The 22984-nt window shown below is 49.8% G+C and overlaps 1 protein-coding gene across 1 annotated transcript; it reads right to left on the bottom strand.

The window, feature by feature from the left end:
- Positions 1–389: 389 nt before the first annotated feature.
- LOC126545910 (serine/threonine-protein kinase H1-like) lies at positions 390–10815 on the bottom strand. Its single transcript, XM_050193954.2, has 4 exons — positions 9869–10815; positions 7885–8031; positions 3424–3587; positions 390–1085 (listed from the first exon to the last, which is right to left on the bottom strand). Exons 1-3 carry the CDS (start codon positions 10697–10699, stop codon positions 3555–3557), a joined length of 1011 nt encoding a protein of 336 aa, XP_050049911.1. The 5' UTR covers positions 10700–10815; the 3' UTR covers positions 390–1085; positions 3424–3554.
- Positions 10816–22984: the final 12169 nt, after the last annotated feature.

The following is a 22984-nucleotide window of genomic DNA, read 5'->3' as shown; positions in this document are numbered from 1 at the left end:
GGATGGGACCTGGCAGTGTACATCAGTCTATGACCCTCGCAAGAGCGCGGCGTTCTCTCTGCCGAGCGGGGACGCGTTTTGGTCGCAATTGGAGCTGCATTTTCGCAGGGTATAGGGCGCGGTGGTGTTGTCGGGATCATCTGGTGACCGGCAATGCTGGGCGCCCTGAGTAACTTTTCAGGCAAGCTGGGTGGGTAGCTGTTTCCTTGCCCAGCATTCCTGCGAGTTCTCAGAGCCATATGACGTTCGTAGCGACTTTCAGGTGTACCTCATTACGAGTGGAGATACTGATACTGTGAGAGAGAGAGAGAGAGAAATAAAGAGAAAGAAACGTCGCAATTGGCCGATTTCTTCAGGGTGCTATATAAATAATTCATGCGGGGTCCGAATGAAGGTCATTCCGCATAAATAGCTTTTATTTGGCGAAGCACATACATGTATAGCACAGCGTGCTGTTTGTCAGGTGCTTGGTATAGATTTGTAGTGCGGGCAATGTGGTGAAACACGACTTAGAGAATTAAGATAGCGCAGAAGGCGCAGAGCAGCATCGCAACTCTAGCCAACTTCCACGTCAATATTTCGCAGTTCTTGCAGAGATGCAAAGGCGACACAGCTGGCTAATAAATTAAATATCATACCGTAACAAAAAAAAAATCTGCGCGATATTAGTTCGGCCAACATTCGTCGTTGTCTATTTCTAAATCAAACTAATGTTTTTGTTATACCAACTATAAACAAGCAACATAGCTGCGAGTCCAATAAGGTAAACGTCTTGCCGTAGAAAATATATCCGTGCTTTTCTTCTATAGCTGTGCTGGCGATGCACAAATGGTGTAAATAGAGTACAAAAATATTTATATTAAGTTATAAGCCGTATCCCAGAAGCACTTCAGATGGAGTACGCGCGACTGCAAGCTTTCACATACGTATACATATACATCTGGCGCAAACTCCCCACACCGTCGTCAAATGGTTCCGTATAAATATAACAAATGTATAAATAAAAACAATCGTGTATCCCCCTGCAGTCATGTCCGTGCGAGAGTTCGTCAAATGTGCGGTGCTGCTCGTTGTCCAAAGACCACCTGAAACGAGAGGAACAGAGGGGGGCAACCGATGAGCGGGGGAAGACAGATTTACGGATGGAGCTTATAACGCCTCAAACCGATACAGAGCCAATGAGAGTTGCTGCAGTGGTGGGCTTCAGATTTATGTTCAATGCTTACCTCAAGTGACCATGATAACCTAAAAGGCAAAGGTTGCAAGCTGCGCCTAGCAACTTCCGGTTAAGATGTATTTAGCGCTAACAGAAACAACAGAATATATATATATATATATATATATATATATATATATATAGGGTGGCACCATCCACCCTATCGTTCAGTGTTACCCGCCGTGGTTGCTTAGTGGCTATGGCGTAGGACTGCTAAGCATAAGGTCGCGGGATGAAATTCCGACCACTTTTTTTTCTTTAATTATGGGTTTATACGTGCCAAACCCACGATCTGATTATGAGGCACGCCGCAAAGTGGGGGACGCCGGAAATTTGGACCCCTGGGGTCCTATGTGCACCTAAATCTAAGTACACGGGTATTTTCGCATTTCGCCCCCATCGAAATACGCCTGCCGTGGCCGGGATTCGATACCACGACCTCGTGCTTAGCAGCCAAACACCATAGCCACTAAGCAACTACGGCGGGTGCGGCCGCATTTGGATGGGGGGGGGGGGGGGGGGTCTAAATGCGACAACACCCGTTTACTTAGACTAGGTGCACGTTAAAGAAACGCAGGTGGTCCAAATTATGCCGGAGGCCCCCTTTACGCCGTGCCTCATAATCGGATTGTGATTTCGGCACGTAAAACCCTATAATCTATTTTTTTTTTTCGTCCACTGTTGCTATGGGCCGTCCAGCGGTCCGAGGATGCCGCCAGGACCCAAGAACTCCTGGCCGTAACCTAGGCGGGGCCTTTGGCCCTCCCCACCAACTTGCAGGGCACACAAGTTAATTCCTCCTCCTCCTCCACTGTTGCAGGGAACATCGAATTATAGTGTACTCGAGTCGATAAACTTTAGTATTTTGTCTGCATTACGGAGGAAAATATCGTGGCGAATGTGACGCCTTTGGCAGACATTTAACAACGACAACCACAATGACAAGTACGCAGGGACATCACGTCAAATTTAGCCTGATTTTATTGCTGGGTGCTAATGAGGTGTTATTTCCGTAGTGGCCCAACCCTGAAGTAATGACAAAGAGACAACGAATGAATAACGTAACCGACTGTATGTCGCTATCACTTAGGGTTCTTGACGTCCGTATCACGGGCTAATTAATTAAACGCAACAGAGTCTCGGTTCTCCTAATTAATTACAAAGGGATCAGTCAGAAAGCGCCGAGTAACATCGGGAATGAATCGGCTTGGTCCGAGATGCTCACTTTTGCATGAATATATTTAGGCTAACAAAGTGAGCAACATTCTGTAGTAGCGTGACCTTCAGTGACCGGCCCTACTGTGTGTGATCTGTACTGTGTTCTACTTTATTCTTTAGATTTGCCCTGTTGCTCTTCCTTTTCTCTTTCCTCCCCTTCTTCCTATTTTCCATTTCTGTGTTGCTGTCACCTCGCTTCTGAAGAGTAAGCAGGCGTTGTGCCCCTTCCGGTGGCAGTTGCCAGCCTGCTCCTCGCTTTCCCTTTCCTGTTAATTGGTTATATGTGTTCAAAACAAATAATAACAATAATAATAATAATAATAATAATAATAATAATAATAATAATAATAATAATAATAATAATAACCATGATGATGATGATGATGATGATAAGTGAGCCGGTTGGCGCACGCTGTGCGCCAAAACTGTGAATTAAGAATGTAGTTTCTTATTGGGCGAACTTGTGCCCACAAAGACAAGCAGCACTCCAATCGTAATGGTAGCGGCGAGCACAGCCGTCGAATTTCAACTCACGGGTCAAAGGTCAAGTCGGTCCGCTAGCTATACGTATCACCGTTCATTCCAGAATAATCGATGGTGCTCGCGCACATTCAAACTCATCGAGCGGCCGCGATTCGAGAATGGGCAATGCTAATCGCGTCGCGGCGCGCAATAAATAAATTTCAGATACAGTAGGCGTGTCGTCACTCATGCCTTTCCTGACAGGAAAATATACCGGAAACACAAAGGCATGAAAGGAAACTCAGATTGATGACGATTGCTGTGCGTCAATACATAAACCTCCAAGGGTGTAAACATGTTGATCGCGTAAATAGAACATAGTCGCGCAATGGAATGCAAGAACTCTGCTCCTTTCGATTAATACATCGTCACAAGACATTGCCACCGGCGCTGCTGTTTCGGTCTAATTATAACGTTACGCTATAACCCTCAAGGACCGCGATCCCCATCGACATTCATCTACTTACTCGTACAAGGAAAGATGTTCATCGAGGCGCTGCTTCCGCGCGTACAGCTGGCAACTTGTCAAAAAAGGGAAGAAAAAAGGAGGCCGACAAACGCAGGAAGTGCGGCCCATGGTTTGTACTTGCACGTCACCTCACTCTTCACCTCCTCTACGCTGAAACCGGAGCTGAAAGGAAAATAAAGAAAAAATGGCTTTCGGTGTGCGTAACAGTAAACCTGCGATGTTGGAAAGAGTTGGAAGAATTGGGGGCCATATATATATATATATATATATATATATATATATATATATATATATATATATATATATATATATCAGCTAATACAGGAAGGCTAGCAAGAATAGCTCAGTAGAGCTTCAAGGCTAAATTTTAAACGATATAAGCGTGAAGCGTTGGGCATAAGGTTCTGCGTTGCATTTACATGAATGCGACAGTAGCGTATCAGATATCTTTGTGCATCACGTTAAAGTAATGCCATGCGCGTTTACACGTGGTGCTACATGTGGTTTACATATGTCGCCCGAAACATGCTGAAACCCCTTTCCAGCGAGCGCGTTTCGCCAGCGAGTGGAGAGAGTCTAGAAGCGTACGGTGAGGGGCTAGTTGGTATGACATTATGAGAACAACGAAAAACTGCGCAAAAAAGAACAAGACAGAGAAAGAACCACACGACACAGGCGCAGAGTCGTGTGGCCTGTGTCGTGTGGTTCTTTCTCTGTCTTGTTCTTTTTTGCGCAGTTTTTCTTTGTTCTCAGTGTGGAGAGAGACTACTTCTTCTCAGCCGTGGAGGAGAGCACCCGCTGGCAGCAGTCTCAATTGTCCTCTCCCTCGATGCGATGCGCCAGCGTTTACACGCACAACGCGTGTCGACTACCCTCTCCGTCTACCCTGGGTGATGTGATTCGCCTTCCTCGCACATTACCGCTGTTTACATGGATTTAACAACTCGGTTTAACCTCAGCGCTCTGTAACCTCACGGAGAAACTTACGAAGGCACGCGGCTGCGGCACATCAAGCACGGTGGTCATGCCTGCCCGGAGCACCATGATGCACTTCCCGCCCACGACAACCAGCGGGGCCAGGAACACATTCTCTGAGGCTGTCAGGTAGCATTCTTTGTTAGCCAAGCTTGATTTCACTTTATGTGGCTTTTGTGACGGCAAAGGAGTAGGAAGTTTTGTTCTTCGTCGTAGATGACACGCATAGAGGTGCATCAGATGCTTGACGATTCACATATGGTAGTGCGGATTCTTGTAGGTAGTACAGGTACTCTTTGGTCTGTTGGTGTTCTCTTACTGCGCTCCCTACGACGGCGTAATGCATGCGTCTCTGCCGTCACAAGAACTTAATGCAGAAGCGCAGCCGCTAACAAAACAAACCTGCACCTTCGTCATAGGACGAACAAATCAAGGTGATGCTGAAGCGGCTGATTAGTGCCTTGTAAACCCTGCTAGCCGGCGTCGAAATACATGTTGCTACGACCGCGGCTTAAATACTTGACGCTCTCGAAGCGACCGTTGCATGCGGCAAGTGTGATACGTAAAGCGCTCGTGTACTTGATCGCGGTGCCTAGTATTCGTATAATGCGCTCATGTACCTTATCAGTGCAATTTATATGTATATAGGGCACCTTCGCATGCGATCATACCGATGCCTTATAACGCGGTAGCAGTCTCCAATAAGCTGACGACCGCGCTTATTGTGCGTCAGCAAAAACTGCACACGGTGTCTACACAGCACGTTGGACTGATTACTAGCGCTCACTGTACAGTACTACATCGTCACCCCCTTTTCCCCTATTCGCTTCTCTCTCTCCCTAACCTAAAGTTATGGAGTAGCAGGCCAGAAACAAGCTCCTCCGGCCCACCTCGATCTCCAGCTTTCCCATCATTAAGCTTCTCTCTATCTCTCTCTCACCGAGGCTCACGGCCCTCCCCGATGCAAGGCGATTGCCATTCTCGACGCTGATGCCGCACAACTCCCTATCACTTCTCATGAAAGATGGCGACTTGAGCGCTGAGAGTGACAGCCTGTAAACATTTCCTTCTCCGGCACTTCTCTCTTTTAAAATAAAAAAAAAATTCTACAGCAGTAGCAACTACATAAATGAAAGAAAAATGCTTTAATTCGCTTGACATACGAGTGGTGAGCACAAAGCCCATGAATATAGTCTACGCGAAAGCCTCGTACCTCTGAGACCCGCACATATGTCGGTGCGTTCCCCATTTCAGCGCTGAGCAACTGACTGACTAACCATTCACCAATTGATGAATTAATCTCGATTAATTTTTCTCATCGGGTAAATGACAGTTGAACCAAACGAGGAACGCGTGCCCTCTGAAAACTCTGCATCCGTGAATGCATGTCTGGGGATAGACTGCGTTCGCACGCATTCTATCGCCGCGGAACGTCGTCTGCAGTTACTTCTTTCGCCGGCAGCATTCCCGGAGAGTGCAATAAGAAATGAAGTTCTAGCAAATATGTACACAGGAATCCTGAAGGTAACTGTTTTGTTAACGTTATGCACTGCCTCGGCAATTTAAATTGTTTCGTGTAAGGAATGTCCGCCTCTTAGAGTAGACCAGCTCATGGACCAGAATTGTGTTATCTGCCACAGGCAAGTTTAAAATTTTTTTGAAAGTGTTTGCTGAAACACCCTGTATATGTACGTCACGACTGCTCCCGAAGGCTGCCGGTCGCATTAGCTACGTAGACAGTCGGGTCTGTACGTGTTTCTATGCTAACACATTTCTTAATTCCAGAGAAGAACTGTTTACCTCTGCGTCAAACGGGAAACAAGAGACAGTGCACTCGTTACAGCAGCACAAACTCGCTCAGTTGCCAACGGCGTCAACGATGGCATCCGCGTTTTCGCGAGAGAGCTACACGGCCTATAAGTGAGCGCTTATGCCGAGCACAGCTTTCTCTAATAATACTTTATGGCACGCGCAAACTCTAAGTATGATGAAGTTAAAGAAAAGCGGGAATCCGTAATAACAGCCCGTAATATATGTGTCTGGATCACAGTAGCCGTTGTTCAAGTGCCTCGGCTGCTCACATTGACTCGTCTCAGGGTGGAACAAAGCGGCTTATATGCGCAGATATGTTTTGCTACGTTCTGACATTATTCCATGTCAGTGAGGCGCTGTTAATTTCCACAATATCCGAAGCTTACAGCGATCTATAGCTGTATATGTCGATGTAAACAAATGCACCGCTTTGGCAAATACGACGCGGAAGGCTGCGTTCGTAGACTTCTTGAATTTGCGAAATGTCTAGTGATCGTACAAAAGGAATACAAAAAGTGAGGTGCAAGAGCAGACATCAGCGACAACAAACTCCAAGGCAGCCGCGTTGGCGGACGGAATTCGGCGTACCTTTATCGGCCGCGCTGTTAGCACAACAGCGCACTCAGGCCTGATCACCCAGTAGTCAATGAGTGCTACATGATTTTCAGGAACGACATGCTGCCCCGAGGAAGCCTTTAATAAATAATCGCGATCCACAAAACGCACAACCGACGCACACTCAACATGGACGCAGGTACACAACCGGCGAAAGCCTCGGCACCCTTCCAAAACGTTTCCAGCGGCGTGCGGCAGAGGGCAGCACAGGAACATGAGAAAAAAAATAGCCGGGAGAGGCCTTCGTTCTGGCAGTGGACATAAAGATAGGCCGATGATGATGAACTGCTTTACACCCCGTGCACAAATATGTCACGGTATCATAATCATGTGCAGAATTACGCACGTGCTGCTTCCCGCTCGTGACACGAACTCGTCCGTGCACGCATTAGTACACGTCAGTGGACACAACAGTGTCAGCAGTCGATAGACTGCGGACGAGTACACTAAACAGAGCATATGCGACAATTAAAAATGACATCAGGCTACTTTGAGGGACACTAGAAGGAACGACCGGTAATTGTAGCAGCTGTGAGGCAGCGTTTGAAGCGGTATGCATCTGCACGTTTTGCTTAAATAAGCAGTAATGAATAACTTTTGCCAAACCCATTTTCCAAAGTTGCCTCCGTGGTGAACGAGGATTGCAATATGGGCTTGTTGGTAATGCATCTTCGAGGGATGTACGGTAGCGCGATTAAAAGACGGGACAAAAGAAGACACACAGGGATATGGTTAAAACACGTCGGCGGGCTAGTTGGTTAGAATCCATGATAGAGTGTATAAGCGTGACTGAACGAGGACGTAGAAAGAAACAGATACACAAAGACAGCGCTTCTCTGTGTATATCTGTTTCTTTCTACGTCCTCGTTCAGTCGCGCTTATACACTCTAACACAGGGACACACACACAGTGGTGAAGTATAGCACAGAACTTCATTCAGCATCGCTTAAGAAGCAACAGTTCATAGGAAAAATTAAAACTCATAGCTGCCCAGTAAACGATCAGTAAAACTGTTATTAGCGCGCAGACACGGAAGGAGCCATTCTCAGGAGCGCACCTGTGCCGGCCTGTGCGCTGCACCCGTCATCGTCGCTGCCACCCAGGGATGACGCAGCAGCTCGGCTGCAGTCAGTCTTTGCGCTGGATTACGCTGCAGCAGCCGGCGAGCTACGCATCTGGCCTCCTCGGACACGAGTTCCCAGCCCTGTGCGGGAGAAGAGCGGTTTCAGCGCTCAAAGGGCTACGAGCGAAGAAATCCAAACCTGAGCTCACACTCGACAGAGCTCGGAGGGAGCTCCAAGGAAAAGAGATGCAGAGGAATGAGCGTTCAGCAGTTTCGTATCATAGACAGCGATCAGTTATATGCCGCCGGTACAGTGACGACAAATTTCATCGAACCAGCGACCTCGAGCCCAGCAGCGCAACGCCAGAGCCACTGCGATATCCGCGGCGGCTGAAGCGCAATGTTTCAGTGATCGCATATAGTTGGGATAAATAGCAAAAATCCTGGCGATCACGTACATTCACTCTTGTTTTCCTTCACAGCAAGTGATAACGGTTGTCGGCTTATTTGGGCTCGTTGCTTTTAGAGCAATTTCTCCACCAGCGCGGCCGGCCGGCATGTCGCTTTCTCTGATCACTCTCGTGTTCAAGGCGGAGCCCGCCGCTGGCTTGTTCCTGGCTTGGCCTAGCAAGTTGTCCCGCCTTCAAATTACGATCGTAAAACGCCAGGAATGGAGAGCAATTTCGAGTGAATAAACCTCGTTATTCATAAATTTTTATTGCTCGGAAAACTTCACAGCAGAATAGAATTAAGTGCGAATCGAACAGCAAACACACCTCGCAAGCTACTTGATATACCTCACAATCGTTTAGTATTGGGACACATTTGTGTTGATAAGCTTACGAGATGGGATACTGCGCATCTGCACAAGTGAAATACGATTGGGCAACACAAGGCGGAAGACAAAAAAAAATGTAGAAGAATAGCCGCAGTGGGACCATCACAGGCGCTGCTTAGATTCGCATGCACTTTCCTGATACGGTTGACACCAAAAATAATAACTGGTGGCATTTACTTCTTTATGCGATGGAGAGCGCCAGATAGTTTTTTTTTTTTTTTTAACCTGCTAGGACTCATGAACGCATGTACTTCTAAAGCTATATGTATAGTAAAAAGCACACGAGCGGTTTGGGGTTCCTTCCCTCTCAAACGAAAGCGCCAGCCGCGACAGAGAATCAAATCTGCGACCTACACCAGCTCCACATAAATATAGATTAATATAAATATATAAAAGCGCGTTCACTATGCGCCATAAAGCGCTGTAAGAGAGTGCATGCGATAAGTCTCCGAGTAATCTTATCTGCAACAATCGGAATAAATACGGTCACTTCAATCTTCATTCTAGGAATTTCACGGGCCAAAACTGCGATATGATATGAGACATGCCGTGGTGCGAGATTCCGGATTAATTCTGAACACCTCGGGTCTTTAACGTGACCCCACTGAACGGTACACGTGTTTTTGCATTTCGCCCCCCATCGAGATGCGGCCGCCGCAGCCGGGATTCGATCTCGCACCGTAGCACCACAACACCACTTCAATCTTACACACACTGTTTCAAGGCTTTATTTTTTTTTTAGGCTTGTAGCCTAAAAAAGAATTATAATTATCTATATAAAATTCATTATCTCTTCCACCTTCCTTTTCGCTCGTTCTGAGCTGCGCTACAAGCGTAAAAAAGTCAGGACATACCAACTCGCCCAAACTGCTACGCTTCTGCTTCAAGGATTCTCTAGCGCTGCAAAGGTTGAACTTCAGGACTACGAATAGAAAAAGGAAATAGATCGACTTACAGGTGACGCTTGAGAACAAGTCCTCAAATTCCACCTTTGCAGCGCTAGAATATCTTGTAAGTTCCAACTAGCCCGCATTCAGACTCTGCTGACACTTTGCTCATTATTCTTCGCAGACTGGGCTTACAACGCACAGTCCGAAAGAGGCGCATTTCAGCCTACGCGTGTGCGTACGGCATGCTCACCCGCTCCGCCGCAGGAAGTTGTGCCCTCAGGATGAGCCGCACCAGGTCGGCGTCGTTGTCCGCATCGAAGGGTAGCACGCCAGTAAGCAGGACGCAAGCGATCACCCCCAACGCCCACAGGTCCACGGCGCGGGTGTAAGGCCGACGTGCGACCAGCTCAGGAGCCGTGTAGTGAAGCGCCCCTCCGCACACGGTGTGCATGTGCGCCTCTCGTCCCGAGCGGGGCGCACAGGCCTCTCCGAAGTCGGCTATCATCACTTTGGCCCCTGCTCCTGGATGTGCGTAGAGCACGTTCTCGGGCTGCAGATTCCGGTGCGCGATGCCCAAGTCATGAAGGTGCGCCAGGCCGCAGGCGATCATACCAACAACGCGAGCCGCATCGGCTTCGACGAACGGGGCACACATTTCCACTTTATCCAGCAGGTTGCCGCCGGTTGCCAGCTCCATAACCATGTATACACGACACCCAACGCAGAACACTTCGTCGAGCCGCACCACATTTGGGTGCCGAACGCGTCTCAATACAGCCAGTTCGGTCTCAACGTGCGAGCCGTCTCTTGTTTCGATTACTTTAATTGCATACGGCTGCTTTGATAGCCTGTTCTCGACTCGCAGCACTCGGCTGAACCGTCCTTTGGCTATTACTGCCTTAACGGCATACTTCGCCGAAACGCGAGTGTCAACACGTCTACTCCCACTACAAGAAGATGCCTGTTTCGCCCGCCTGATCTGATGTTTTCGTCGCTGGTAACGTGGTCGCAGCACCGTCTGCACAGAACCGGCTGAAATACTCACGGTTTCGTCCATGATCTTGGATTGGCGACAGCCCATTTCGCACAATACTTTCACACTTTCATCTAACCACTTGAGAAATACAACGTCTGAAAGTCGCGCACGCGCATAAGAATTTGCCGGCCGAAAGGGGTGGGCGTGATTGTCGGCAGACGACGTAATATTTGGCGGGAACAGTAGATATCCTGCCTTACAATGATGATAGTGTTTGTCTCACACGTAGACACGCGCGTGCGTCAGAGCGCACATTTAGAGTTATCTTTTTCTTTTTGCGTTAGAATAGCTGTTGAACCTCACAATTATCTAAAAAATGCTGGCAAGCCTATATAAGCATGCCCTAAATAAGGTTATAAATAGCTAAATAGCGTTTCTGCGATCGAGTTTCGGTTTCGTTTTCTAGAAGGTGTTCGTGGGCGCAGTGGCATTTGTTGCTTTCCGTTTTTCTACGGAGCGTGTTTAGCGTTCGTGGATCAGCTCATGCCAGTACAGCTATCAGTTCTGAGCACACCCTTCCTATCTCCGTCATCTTTCCGTCCCTTCTCCTCATTCCCTACCCTGCTGACTACTGTTCAGGTGCCAGCCGCGCGCTAGGTGGTTACGGTGCGGTCTGCAGGCTTTCGGCTTCTCTGTCAATCAATGTCTCTCATGACACCGCATAATTCACGTGGAGGCAGAACAGCGCGACGTTTTGGCTAAAGCGTAATAGTTTTGGCACTCCCTGCTGCTCGCTCAGTCCAATGCCTCCTAGAACCGTGGCACGGTCGTCTGTTATGCTCGTTGCGCGGGTCGTTACTAGGAGTTGTTGTGCCGCACTGCGTGCCTATCATCGAGGCAATAGGCGCTCCACCACCCCCCACCCCGCCTTGTTCTTCTGAAGTGGTCGCCCTTGTGCCGAGCTTCAAACATCCACTGACAACCTTGACATCGTCATATCAGGCCAACTCATCCAACTGTGTGTAAGAACCTTCAAAGTTCCACCAAACTGCCGACCCCTTCCCGTGGGTCGAACTGAGTAATCCGGTATCGCGCCGCACCAAGACTGCTGACGCGACGAAAATGGAATGCGACCCGGATGACGTCAGCACCCACCCCCGCCTCGTTCCATCCGACGATGGGTCGCCCAAGAGATTTAAGGCGGAACCGGCCCTTTGCTATAGACCTCCACTACCAGCCGCCTCGTCGGTCTGGTGCGCTCTTACTGCTGCTTGTATGCTATTACCTGCTCGATATTTACGTATTGTATGAAGTTTTTCTTCTCCTCTTCGTCTGCCCCAAGAGTCCGTCTCTCGCCCTCGACCCCGAGTCGCAATAGCGCGCAGACGAAGACGAATTCGCATTTTTGCCCTTGAAAACCAGGTAACAGTGCTAAGTGTTAAAGTGAACTATCAGAGCCACTAAATACGATCTTGTTGCGAAACATGAGCAAGAACAAAACAGCGGAAGAGGTGAATTTTTTTACAGCGAAGCTGTTTACCTCTAGCCCCTGTTGCATGCCCTGCATGCGCGAGACGCAAACTGCGTTTGGGTTTTGCGTCGGGCACGCTATTTCACTGATTTAGCCTCAGTCCCGTAACCCGTAAGCTGCCCCAAAAGCATTGCGCCAACAAACACGGCCGTGCCCATCGAAGCGACGGCTCAAAGCTAGCACCAAACTGGGCTTGCAATTCGCGATAACGTGTGAAGTTCGCAAGCTAGGAGAAGTGGCTGCGCTTATCGCTTTCTCTCAACTACCGTGTGTTATGAAGGTTGATTCATTAGAGGCCTCTGACTCCGAATTCGATTGTCGATTGCACGGCTCGTATACCTAACACGGCTTAACTTGGCTGGTGAAGGCACGTAATGTTGGTTACTCAGAAACTAAGCGCAACTAATTGCTTGTTGCTAATAGAATAACCTCTAAATTGTAATTAAACGCGGAAACACGAATGTTACTCTTCGTACCATAAAATGGTATATTTTATCTAATTATTTATAATTTATTATTTTCTTTGATGCCGTAGTGGCCCTGCAGGCGCAAGACACTATCCGCAAACGCAAAGCCCTATTATTAAACTCTTCACTCATGCGTGCCCCATCGCTAACACCCATTGCTCTTGGGGCCCCAAACTTTTGGAGCCCCTATCCTAAAACTCTAATAACTTTAATATCTTGGGTCCAAATAGAGAGAGAGAGAGAAACAACTTTATTGAACCGAGCTCGACATCTTCTTAGACGCCGTCGATGGAAGTGGTTCCCTCTTCACGGGACCCATATGCTTCCCTAGCCGCCTGGCCCCTGGAGATCAGGACGAGCTGGTCTTCCAGGGCGGTGCTGGTTAGCAAGGTCTCCCATCGCTCGGTAATGGTGGATGAGGGATGGGACATAAACTCGGCGTTGTTTGAAAAACACTATATATATATATATATATATATATATAGCAAATAGGCCTTCATGCGCTTTATTTGTTTGAAATGCTGTTTGACGAATAATGAGAGGGAGAAAGAGGGTGGCGATGGGCTTATGGGGCTACAGCCTCCTCCCCCCCCCCCCCACCCCGAAATTTTTTCGTGCTGTCATGTGCTCCTGACTAAAACAATACCCGGCGCCGGAAATCATGCTGCATATTGTCTAGAATATCCTTTTAAATGCTCGAAAAGACATTTCAGCTCGAACATTGCAAAAGCGGGCTCGATTTCGTGGCAACGCCCATGCACCGGGAGTCGCATATCGTAAAGCAAGGAGCCCTATCCGAGCACAGTTTCAAGGGCGTTTTGATGGCGAGTGGGCTGATCGCAGCGTCTCGCGGAGGCCGTGGAATCTACGGAGCGCATGGATTTCAATTCTGAGACTTTATGGGTATAAAGTTCTCATAAACTGACTGATGTGCACTGACTTTTCTAAAGTCGTACCTCGGACCATACAACGAGACAAGCCAAATCAACACACAAGTTGAGTTGAGACAAGTTGACAAAGCACGCAGCGAGGTCCGATGAGCCGAAGCGTTGTGGTGGTTGATTCGTGCCGTCATGTCACAGAAAAGAATATCAACATTCTTTTTCACCTGCGCCAAAGCATTCATGTCGACACACTAAAACCAGCAAAGGTAACCACGTTCTTGTTTATTTTTATACTTTGACTTTTATACGCGAAGACACATTAAGCCTCTTCGTTCTTTTTTTTTTTTTTTTCTCGCTACCCGCGTGCTACCGGGACCAGCCAGAGCGCATGCGTTTTTCTCATGTCGGCCCGACCACCGCGCGGCCCACTTCGATGCGCGTTCGTTTTTCTCTGGCCGAGTGGATTTTCGCCTGGCAGAGGTTTGGACACTTTCTGGCTAGCAGACGAGAAAACGAAACAATGCATTGTCGCTCGCCGCCATTACTGCGGGGACTCGACGGATTGCAACGGGTCCGCTTGAGCGCAACCTCTCCGGAAAGTCTTGTCTCGCCGGTGTTAGATATATACCGAGCAGTATGCGTATGGTTATCTGTGAACCAAGCGTCTCACGTTTTCTTCGACATTCCTTCGGTAGCAGCCACATTAGGTGCCCAAAGTAGGCATTCCATTGTGGTCGACGTGCTTTCCTTCCGTTTTTTTTTTTTTTTACATTTCCGTGCCTCCGCTCTACAAAAGAAAAAAAAGACATTGTTGCGGTGCATCAAATTCTCGCGTAGTGAAAATTCGATTTTGTTACTCATTTTGCGGAAAGTAATGGGGCCACGGGAGGCCTCAGCTGCTGGATACTCTTAATATATTATTGCGATAGCAGTTATATGGACACTCCAGGCGCATTCTTGCCGTCGCCGTCACCCTCATGTTCTGTACAAAATCCAAGGGCAATAGTGACCGCGCGACGCATGCTGTATGTGCAAGTGAAAGCGTAAGGGGGGGTTGGCATGGGTGAGCCGGTGATGGTGGCTCAGTCTTGTGTGCGTATGGGAGAAAAGCGAGGAGAAAGCGCCACGCCTCCTGTCGCCCGCGATACATCAGGGGGAGTGAAGGGAGAGGGAGGGCTGTGATCTGTGAATTTGTGGTTGCGCAACATGCTTGCCTTGTTAACGCGACAGCGTTAAGGAGCTCGTGTCGCAGAAAAAATCTGTGTCATCGGTGTCGGCGGCGTTGGCCGTGAGCGAAAAATCCCGGAAGGCAATTTATAAATAAAAACAACTTGCAAGGTGGGCTGCGTCGGAATCGAACCACGGTCTCCGGAGTGTGAGGCGGAGACGCTACCATTCAGCCATGAGTTCGATCGTTCAAAGTGGGACAAAAACGCCTCTAGTGAATGCGGCGTTGCCTTACAAACGTGCCGTAGAAAGCTATACTGCTGTGTATATCGGTAATTACGAGCATGTTAATTACAGAAGTCGCAGTTAAACGCGTAGCGAAGTACGTTTCCGCTACATTTCTTCTGTGCTTTCCGCACACGCAGAGCCAGCTTGCGGCAAACACAGAAGACCCCCTCTCAATGTACGGCGCTGCCCCGACAGGTGGCGCGCCACGCGCGCATTGGGGCTGTGCGGGGACCGGTGCGAGGCGCGTCGCGGCCCGGACTCCCTCTTTCCTGACGACGCTTCGCCGTGCTCCCTGACGGGTTGCAGAATCAAGCATCCTTCCTTTCTTTAGATCACTATCTATCTATCTCTCTGCCCGTGCCGATCACGACATTTGGCTGGCGTAGATCGTTTCCCCATCCGAGACACCGAGTTCTTTGGTTCGTTCCGCTTGCTCACGCGCACGTTTCGTTGCCGCGCCGAACGCTGCGTTGCTCGACGCTCACCGCGTGATTGGTGGGTGCAAAGTCCGATGCGGGGCGCCTCGTAAGCGATCGCTGCGCCCTAGCGCATTGTCTTACACCCCTTGGCGGGTCGACGGGAACGCTGTCGCGTTCCACTCTTGAAGGCGAAGCTTAAGCGTCCTCCAATTTTTTGACGCATTATATACAGTGACTCCTTAAATTAGTAGATTTATTAAAGAGTTATACGAATATTTCGATATCTTGTTGCGAAGTTTTGTGTATACTTGCGGTGAACTTTGTTTCCAGTGACACTCTCTTGCCCTTTATGAAGCCGTATCTTCGCATTTGTAAATTCCATTCTATCTTCGCATTTCTAATATGCGAGGGCGAGTCAAATGAAAGTGAGCCAACCCACCCCGCGCAATGATGGTTCGGTTCATTATGTGCGCAGCATGCGCGTAGCACAGAGGCATCTCTCATTTACAAAAGTGACACGCAGGTGTGAGAATAAAGGTTCTTTAATGCTCTCATACAGTGGGCTGAACATGGTTGCGTGACATAATAGACACTCCAAAAATTGAACAGTGTGATGTCGTGAGGTTTTTGACAGCTGAAGATGTTTCCCAAAAAGAAATTAATCGCCGTATGGCTGCCGTGTGCGTCTTAGCAAGAGATGCCCCGCCTAGATTACCGAAGCGCGGCAGCCGATTGCCTCCGCGAGTAAAGAAATAGTCCGCCTCAAAAAAACGTGTTTCTAAAACGCGTATTTCTCGTTATAAATAATAGTTTACATCTCGCTGACTGGTTTGGCAGAGCTCTCGTGATAGGAATGCTACAGCACGTGCCGGATCGCAAGAGAGAAAAAATTCACTGACGATTACGATACTCCCTAACGCCAAATTTGAGCGCAATTCTATACGTGTTTTCATTGCGCGACATATTGGCTGGCGCGCACAATCTCTCGTGCAGCACGTTGCAAACGGAGCCAAGTGTGGTGCGACAGCCTTGCTCATGTGGAGATCGCGAAAAGCAGCGCGTGGGTGTCGCGTGGGCGCGATTCATATCAGCCGCCGCCGACAGACTTCCCAGACTACGCGCGCTACTCTGGTGCCATCTCGCAACCATCGCCGCCCCACTACGCTTTTCTTCTGACGCTTTCACCATACCCTCCTCTATAGTGTACTAGAATTATTCTAGTACACTATACCCTCCTCCTCCGCTTTCCTCCTCATGGTTCCACTGCACGCTCCCCCTCGCGTCTTTCATGCCCCGCTGCGCTCCGCGTTGGCTCTGTCATCCTTCGCTGTGCTCGTTCGCCCGGTTACGCCGACGCTCGCCGCAGGAACGGGCGGGCACTTAAAACTGCGCTCTAAAATATCCCTGTGCCTTCAACAACGCTGCGCGGCGCCCACCACGGTGCAGTATTGACGGCTGTGGGAGTGTGTTTATAAAGTGCAGTCACTGGTTTAATCCACTGGTGCTCTTTCAGGCGTACCGCTCTGCAAATAGGAAATTGAAATTTTTGCTTTTAATGTTTTAATGTAGAATATAGCTTCGTTGCGGGTTGATCGCGGATTCGAATTCCGGCTGCGCCAGCCACATTTTGATGGAGGCGAAATGCAAAAAAACGCCCGTGTGCTGCGTTGTAGTGCACGGTAAAGATCCCCACGTGGTCAAAATTCATCCGGAGCTGGTGAAGTTGATGTTGGTGTTCAAGCGCTCTAGCTACTACGAGTGACATTTTGAAGCGCCACATGCCAAGTAAATCAGTTCCTGTAGGAGAGGGGTATGAACTCGTGTGCTAAATAGTCCATCCGCTAAAACTAAAACATCTTACGGATGCTACAACGCACTAGCTCAGGTCGACCTCTCTGTCTTTCCTATCAATAATATCTCTCTCTGTCTTAAGGATTTTAACGTCTATCTTCATGGTCATTTGTTGGATATAAAATTCCATCGCCTTGGTATTATTCTTGATCGTCGCGAAGTATATGGACCGAACACTTGAAAGCTCTGGGGAAAAAAAGTGAACAGTGTAATCTGAATTCTGAGATATCTAGCTGGAGCACGATGGGGATCAAAGCTACACGGATAATCTGTTAAAGCCTCATGTCGCTTTAATACGATCATATTTAGGATATTCATTTACTCCATGGTGTGTCACGCCCAGAAGACAACATGTTTACGTCCTTTGATAGCAAGAAGTCTTCGAGTTTGTCTTGGAGTTCCGAAGGCGACGTCCAGCACACTGGTCGTCGCAAAAGCGCGAGTGGCTCCACTGATTGAGTTGAGGGAAAGCGAGACAGTATGTCTCCTTTTTTTTCGAATAATTACTCAGCAACAGCGCCACAAGCTTTCGGAAGTGTTGCGACTAAGAAATTGATGCAATTTACATTCACAACTGGTCAGGTACGAATCAATCATTACCGTTTTCCAACGCAATGATGAACCAATCCCGTCATGGATATATATCCAGAACTACAAGTTTTATTGCGATAGCAATTATATACATAATGCAGGCGAATTTCCGCCATCGTAGTTGGCATCGGGGTCGCCATGAATTTCTGTATAAAGTCTAAATGCGATAACATCGCGGCCGCGCGCCGTCTGTTGTGGGCGCGAGCACAAGCTTGCGAGGGTTAGCAGAGAAATGCGAGAGAGTAATTGTGATGATAACGAGGCGCTATTTTCTTCAACCCTTTAGGGAGCACGGCTTAGCGCCTTACAGAAAGGGAGGGGGGGGAACTTAAAGAATAAAGAAATGGCGGAACCCAACTCACGATCAGTATCGGCGGTTACGCGTTAGCATTAAATCAATATATTGACACAACATATTGCCACTGCTGAAACGATTTATGCATGAGGCGTGCACTGCCGCGGGACTCTTTCGGCGCTTCCCTAAGGACACCCGACGCCTACAGGCACCGCTGCCGCGAAACCTGCACGTGGCCTTCAAATGCATGGCGCGCCGACGCGTGCGAACGCTGAGGAACACGTCATGCGACAACCATGCTCCTCTCTCGCGCTTCTTTCTGGACACACTGCCCCATCTAGAGGCACTGCCGAGGAGTCCGCACGTGGCCTCTGAGACTAGAAGCATGGAGCGCTGGTGTCTGCAAAGGTTGAGAATTGTTCCCTCGCTTGCCGCTAACTCAGTCGCACATACTCAATAAACCAAGTTCGCGAGAGGTTCATTGAAGAGCGGCACATACCCAATTCATTGATGGCGCAGCTCGCTAAACCGTTGGCAGACACACAGACAGACAATGAACTTTTATTGAGGTCCTGAGGGACTAGCCGGCGGAGACCCGTTGGGGCCCCCGGCTCGCCGCTGGCTGCTCCCATGTCGGAATCGGGAGGCCAAGCCTCTCCGTTCTTTCACGGGCCCTCTGGACGGCCATGGACTGGAGCTTGAATTCCGTACTATATATGGCCTCGTCCCAGTCCCGTTCGCTGGTGAGGGACGTATCCCGTAACACAGGACACAGCCAGAGCATATGAAATAGAGTGCTAACCTCCTCCCCACAATCCCGGAACTGTGGGTCAATTTCTGGGTAAATCCTGCTCAAGAAACCTCGCGAGGGACATGACCTCGTCTGAAGCATCCTAAGCGTGATCGATTGAGATCTGCATAGATTTGGGTGTGGAGGCGGGAAGCGCCTGCGTTCCTTTTTATAGTGGGAGACGATCTCATGAAAGGTTAATGAGGGGTCGCTGTGGCCGAGCTCCTCCGGATCCAATGTAGCCTCACCGCCGTCGCGGCGCGTTAATTCTCGCGCACGGCGGTGAGCAATCTCGTTGGGGTTCGGGCGGCCCGGTAGCACGTTGTCGCCCATGTGAGCGGGGAACCATATAATATAATGCACGGGGTCACAATTAGTTCTGGACTTGCTTTTCAGAATCGCCTCCACCTGTCTCTCAACCGTTCCCGAAGCGAAAGCCTTGAAGGCCGCGCGTGAGTCAGTGTAGATATACGGCCTTTTTGAATCCTGCATCGCCAGCGCAACCACCACCTGTTCTGCCACGTCGGCCGCCACAGCGCCTACCGAGGCCGCAGATGGGAGCTCGCCCTTTTCGCTGACCGCCGTGACCGTGAATTTACCGGAGCGCCCATATTGAGCTGCGTCCACGAAGGCTTCCATGCCAACCGTTTTCTTCAATATCGCCCTGGCACGAGCTGCTCGCCTGCCCGCATTATGCTGTGGGTGAACGTTTCTAGGGAAGGGACCGATGACGTAGGTCCCTCTGGAGTTCTCGTCCAGCTGAACCGCCTCGCTGTGACTGTAACGCAGCTACAAGCCCGTCGCCTCCAAGAGGCGCCTACCGGCGCTGGAGCCCGAAAGCCTCGTGATCTGCGCCGCTCGTTGCGCCTCTATGAGTTCGAGGGTGGTGTTATGAACGCCGAGCTGCATTAGCCTGTCCGTGCTCGCCGTGACCGGAATACCCAGTACCTTCTTGACGCTTTTCCGCATCAACGTGTCAAGCTTGTCCCTTTCAGTCTTAGTCCACTGCAGGGCCGAGACCACATAGTTGATATGGCTCATAAGAAAAGCGTGATGCACCTTAAGTAGGTTGTCCTCGCCTAGGCCCCCCTTCTTATTGGAGACTCTCATGATTATTCTGAGAATATTCTCGGTTTTGGCGGTCAGATGCGCAATGGTTTTGGCATTACAGCCCCTGGCATCGAGCAACAATCCTAGTACTCTAATCGAATTCACCCTGGGGATCTTCTGGCCGTCCCGCGTGTACACATCTATGGGGATCTGCTCGAGCGGCACGAGCCCCCGAACCTTGCCGAGCCTTGCCGGTCTGTATAACGTGAGTTCTGACTTGGTCGGGGAGAGTTGGAGACCCGTGCCCTCCAGGAAGAACTGGGTCACGCCCAAGGCCTCCTGGAGCGCCTGTTCCACGGTCGCCTCCGAGCCTTCCGGATACCAGATCGTAATGTAGTCGGCGTACAGCGCGTGTCCCACGTTCGATACGGCGGCCAGCCGCTTCGAGAGTCCGTGCATTGCAATGTTAAACAGGAGGGGGGCGGGGAGATCACCGCCCCTTGCGGCGTGCCTCTGTTTCCTAGCGAGAATGGTTCTGATTTGACCTGCCCCACCTTGACGACCGCCGTCCTGCCCCTCAGGAAGGACTCCACAAACGCGAAAAATCTACCTCCAAGTTCAATGCCGAAATCTCATTTAAGATGAAGTCGTGCGACACGGTGTCGAAGGCTTTGGACAAGTCTAGTGTAAGAATGCCCCTGACGTCTCTAGTCCTGTTGTCAATAACCTGTCTTTTTAGCAGTAGCATGACGTCCTGCGTGGAAAGAGATGGTGTAAACCCTACCATATTGTACGGGAACAACCCCTCGCGCTCTATGTGTTTTGAGATCCTGTTATGTATAACGTGCTCGGCAACCTTACCTAAACATGACGTGAGCGAAATGGGCCGGAGGTTGTCCAGGCTTGGGGGCTTTCCAGGCTTAGGAATCAGTACCACCGTCACCTGCTTCCACGAGTCCGGAACACTACCTTCTCCCATACCTTGTTGATTTCCTTCGCAATGGTGCTAATGGACCGGTCGTCCAGGTTCTTCAAAACCCGGTTGGTTATGCCATCCGGCCCAGGGGCCGACCTGCCATTGAGATTGTGGGGCACCACCGTGATATCTGCCTCAGAAAACGGATCATCGAGCTTTGGGGCGTCCTCCCCCACGTATTGAGGGCATTCCCGTAGTTCATCCTTCCCTACCGGAAGATACTTCCTTGCCAGGTCTCGGAGAAGGGACGTATCGGAATGACCCCCCTGTTTTTGCTTATGTACTAGTCTATGTACGGCGAGTCTCTGATTACCCTTGGTCTGTTTATCATCGAGCAGGTGCTTAAGAAGGTTCCATTTTCCCCCCGTGCGCATTCGCCCGTCTGCTGCCGAGCAGGCTTCGTTCCATTGTTGTCTGTTGAGCTCCAGACAGTGTGCCTCTATGCTGCGATTAAGCTCCGCGATCTTCTTTCTCAGCCTGCGGTTTAGCCTTTGCGTTTTACACCTCTCCAGCACAGACCTCTTGGCTTCCAGGAGATGCGCCAGGCGCGCGTCCATCCTGGGGGTCTTAAGGTCCGTGGATATTTCCTTGGTGGCCCTTTCAACGTCTCTCTTGACCTGCGCGAGTAGATCCTCCAGTGCACCGTACTCCGACTCATCTTCGTCCCGTATCTTTCGGAAGAGATCCCAATCAACGTACTTAAATATCCTAAGCGGGGCCGCTCTGATCCTGATTGATAACACTACAATGTGATGGTCGCTCCCTAAATTTTCTTGCAAGTTAGTCCAGGCTGCGTCAGTGTTTCTAACAAAAGCCAGATCTGGCATCGTGTCCCTCGAGACCGAGGTGCCTATCCTCGTGGGAAAGCGGGGGTCCGCCACTAGGGTCAACGAGCAGTCTTCTGCCGTGCTCACTAAGTTTACTCCCTTCGCCGTTTGTCTATTATAACCCCAGGCCATGTGCGGGGCATTGAAGTCCCCTGCCACTATCAGAGGCTGTCACCCGCTATGGCGACTGCCTTGCCTAGGAGTCCACGAAAACTCTGCCTTTGATCTGTCGGAGGGCTGTACACATTGAGGACGAATATGCTCTGTTTTATCCTGCTACTAGGGATTATCTCAACCAGCTGCGCCTCCAATCTAGTGCTAGCATCAGCTCTGCCTATTGTGATCTCGTGCTCCTGGAAGGAAATTGCCTTCTTAACCATCGTGATTACCCCTCTCCTCTCGTCGAGACAACGCGGTAAACCGAGAAGCTCGCCTCCTCACAAAGGGTTTCCTGTAGGAGCAGGACATGCGGTTTGTCCGCTTGTGCTTTCACAAACTGTTGTAGCGAGGCCTTGCGCCTCTTGAAGCTGACGCAGTTCCATTGCCACACAAATAATTTGTCTGTGTTGTCCGCCATTGTGTCTCTATTCAGTTAGCATCCCCTTGAGCGCGGTGCACTTGCCCGACGCCTCGGAATCCTGATGTGCTTTCTTAACCTTACCGGCCACCTTCAGTCTGCTTACGTCAACAAGTTTAGCCTCCATTATCCCCATTCTGCGGTTGAGAGTAGCAGTGGCCTCAGACTGCTTCTTGATGGTCTCGGATTGCTGCTCGATAGCTCCGGACTGTGTCTTAATCGCCTTCGCTAATCGATCGAGGAGTTCCGCAAGCGATCCTTTCGCGATGGTCGCGGCGGGCATGGAAGCTAAAAAGCATGAAAGCATGAAAAGCGTTTATTGAAAGCGGCACATACCCGGGGCGCAGCCTGCTAAAGCGTCGGGTTGTTGTTCTTTAAGAACCCTCGTGACGTGGGTTCGATTCCGCTCAGTATCGGAGGAATTTAAGGAATCTTTTTCGTCATTGTAGAGCGGAACGCTCACAGTGGCACATACCTGGCGTCAAAGTTAGCGCCAAAGACGTTCATTGAAGAGCGGCACACACCTACTGACACATACCCAGTAACACAAGTTCGCATCAGAGAGGTTCATTGAAGACCTGCGCATACCGATTGGCACATACCCGGTGCTCCATGTCAGCGTCAGAGTTTCTTCGAACAGCGGTACCTACCCAATCCCGCATGTGCAGTGATGTCGG

This window comes from Dermacentor andersoni, chromosome 1 (assembly GCF_023375885.2).
Source record: "Dermacentor andersoni chromosome 1, qqDerAnde1_hic_scaffold, whole genome shotgun sequence".
NCBI classification, from domain to species: Eukaryota; Metazoa; Arthropoda; class Arachnida; order Ixodida; family Ixodidae; genus Dermacentor; species Dermacentor andersoni.
Note: the sequence above shows the minus strand (reverse complement) of the source record. Positions and strands in the feature narration are given on the sequence as shown.

Coding starts and splice junctions, on each gene's coding strand:
- LOC126545910 (XM_050193954.2), bottom strand. CDS start 10,699: ATGGGCTGTCGCCAATCCAAGATCATGGACGAAACCGTGAGTATTTCA. Junction 8,032..9,868: donor AACTTCCTGCGGCGGAGCGG/GTGAGCATGCCG, acceptor TCTCCCGCACAG/GGCTGGGAACTCGTGTCCGA. Junction 3,588..7,884: donor CAGCGCACAGGCCGGCACAG/GTGCGCTCCTGA, acceptor TTTTCCTTTCAG/CTCCGGTTTCAGCGTAGAGG.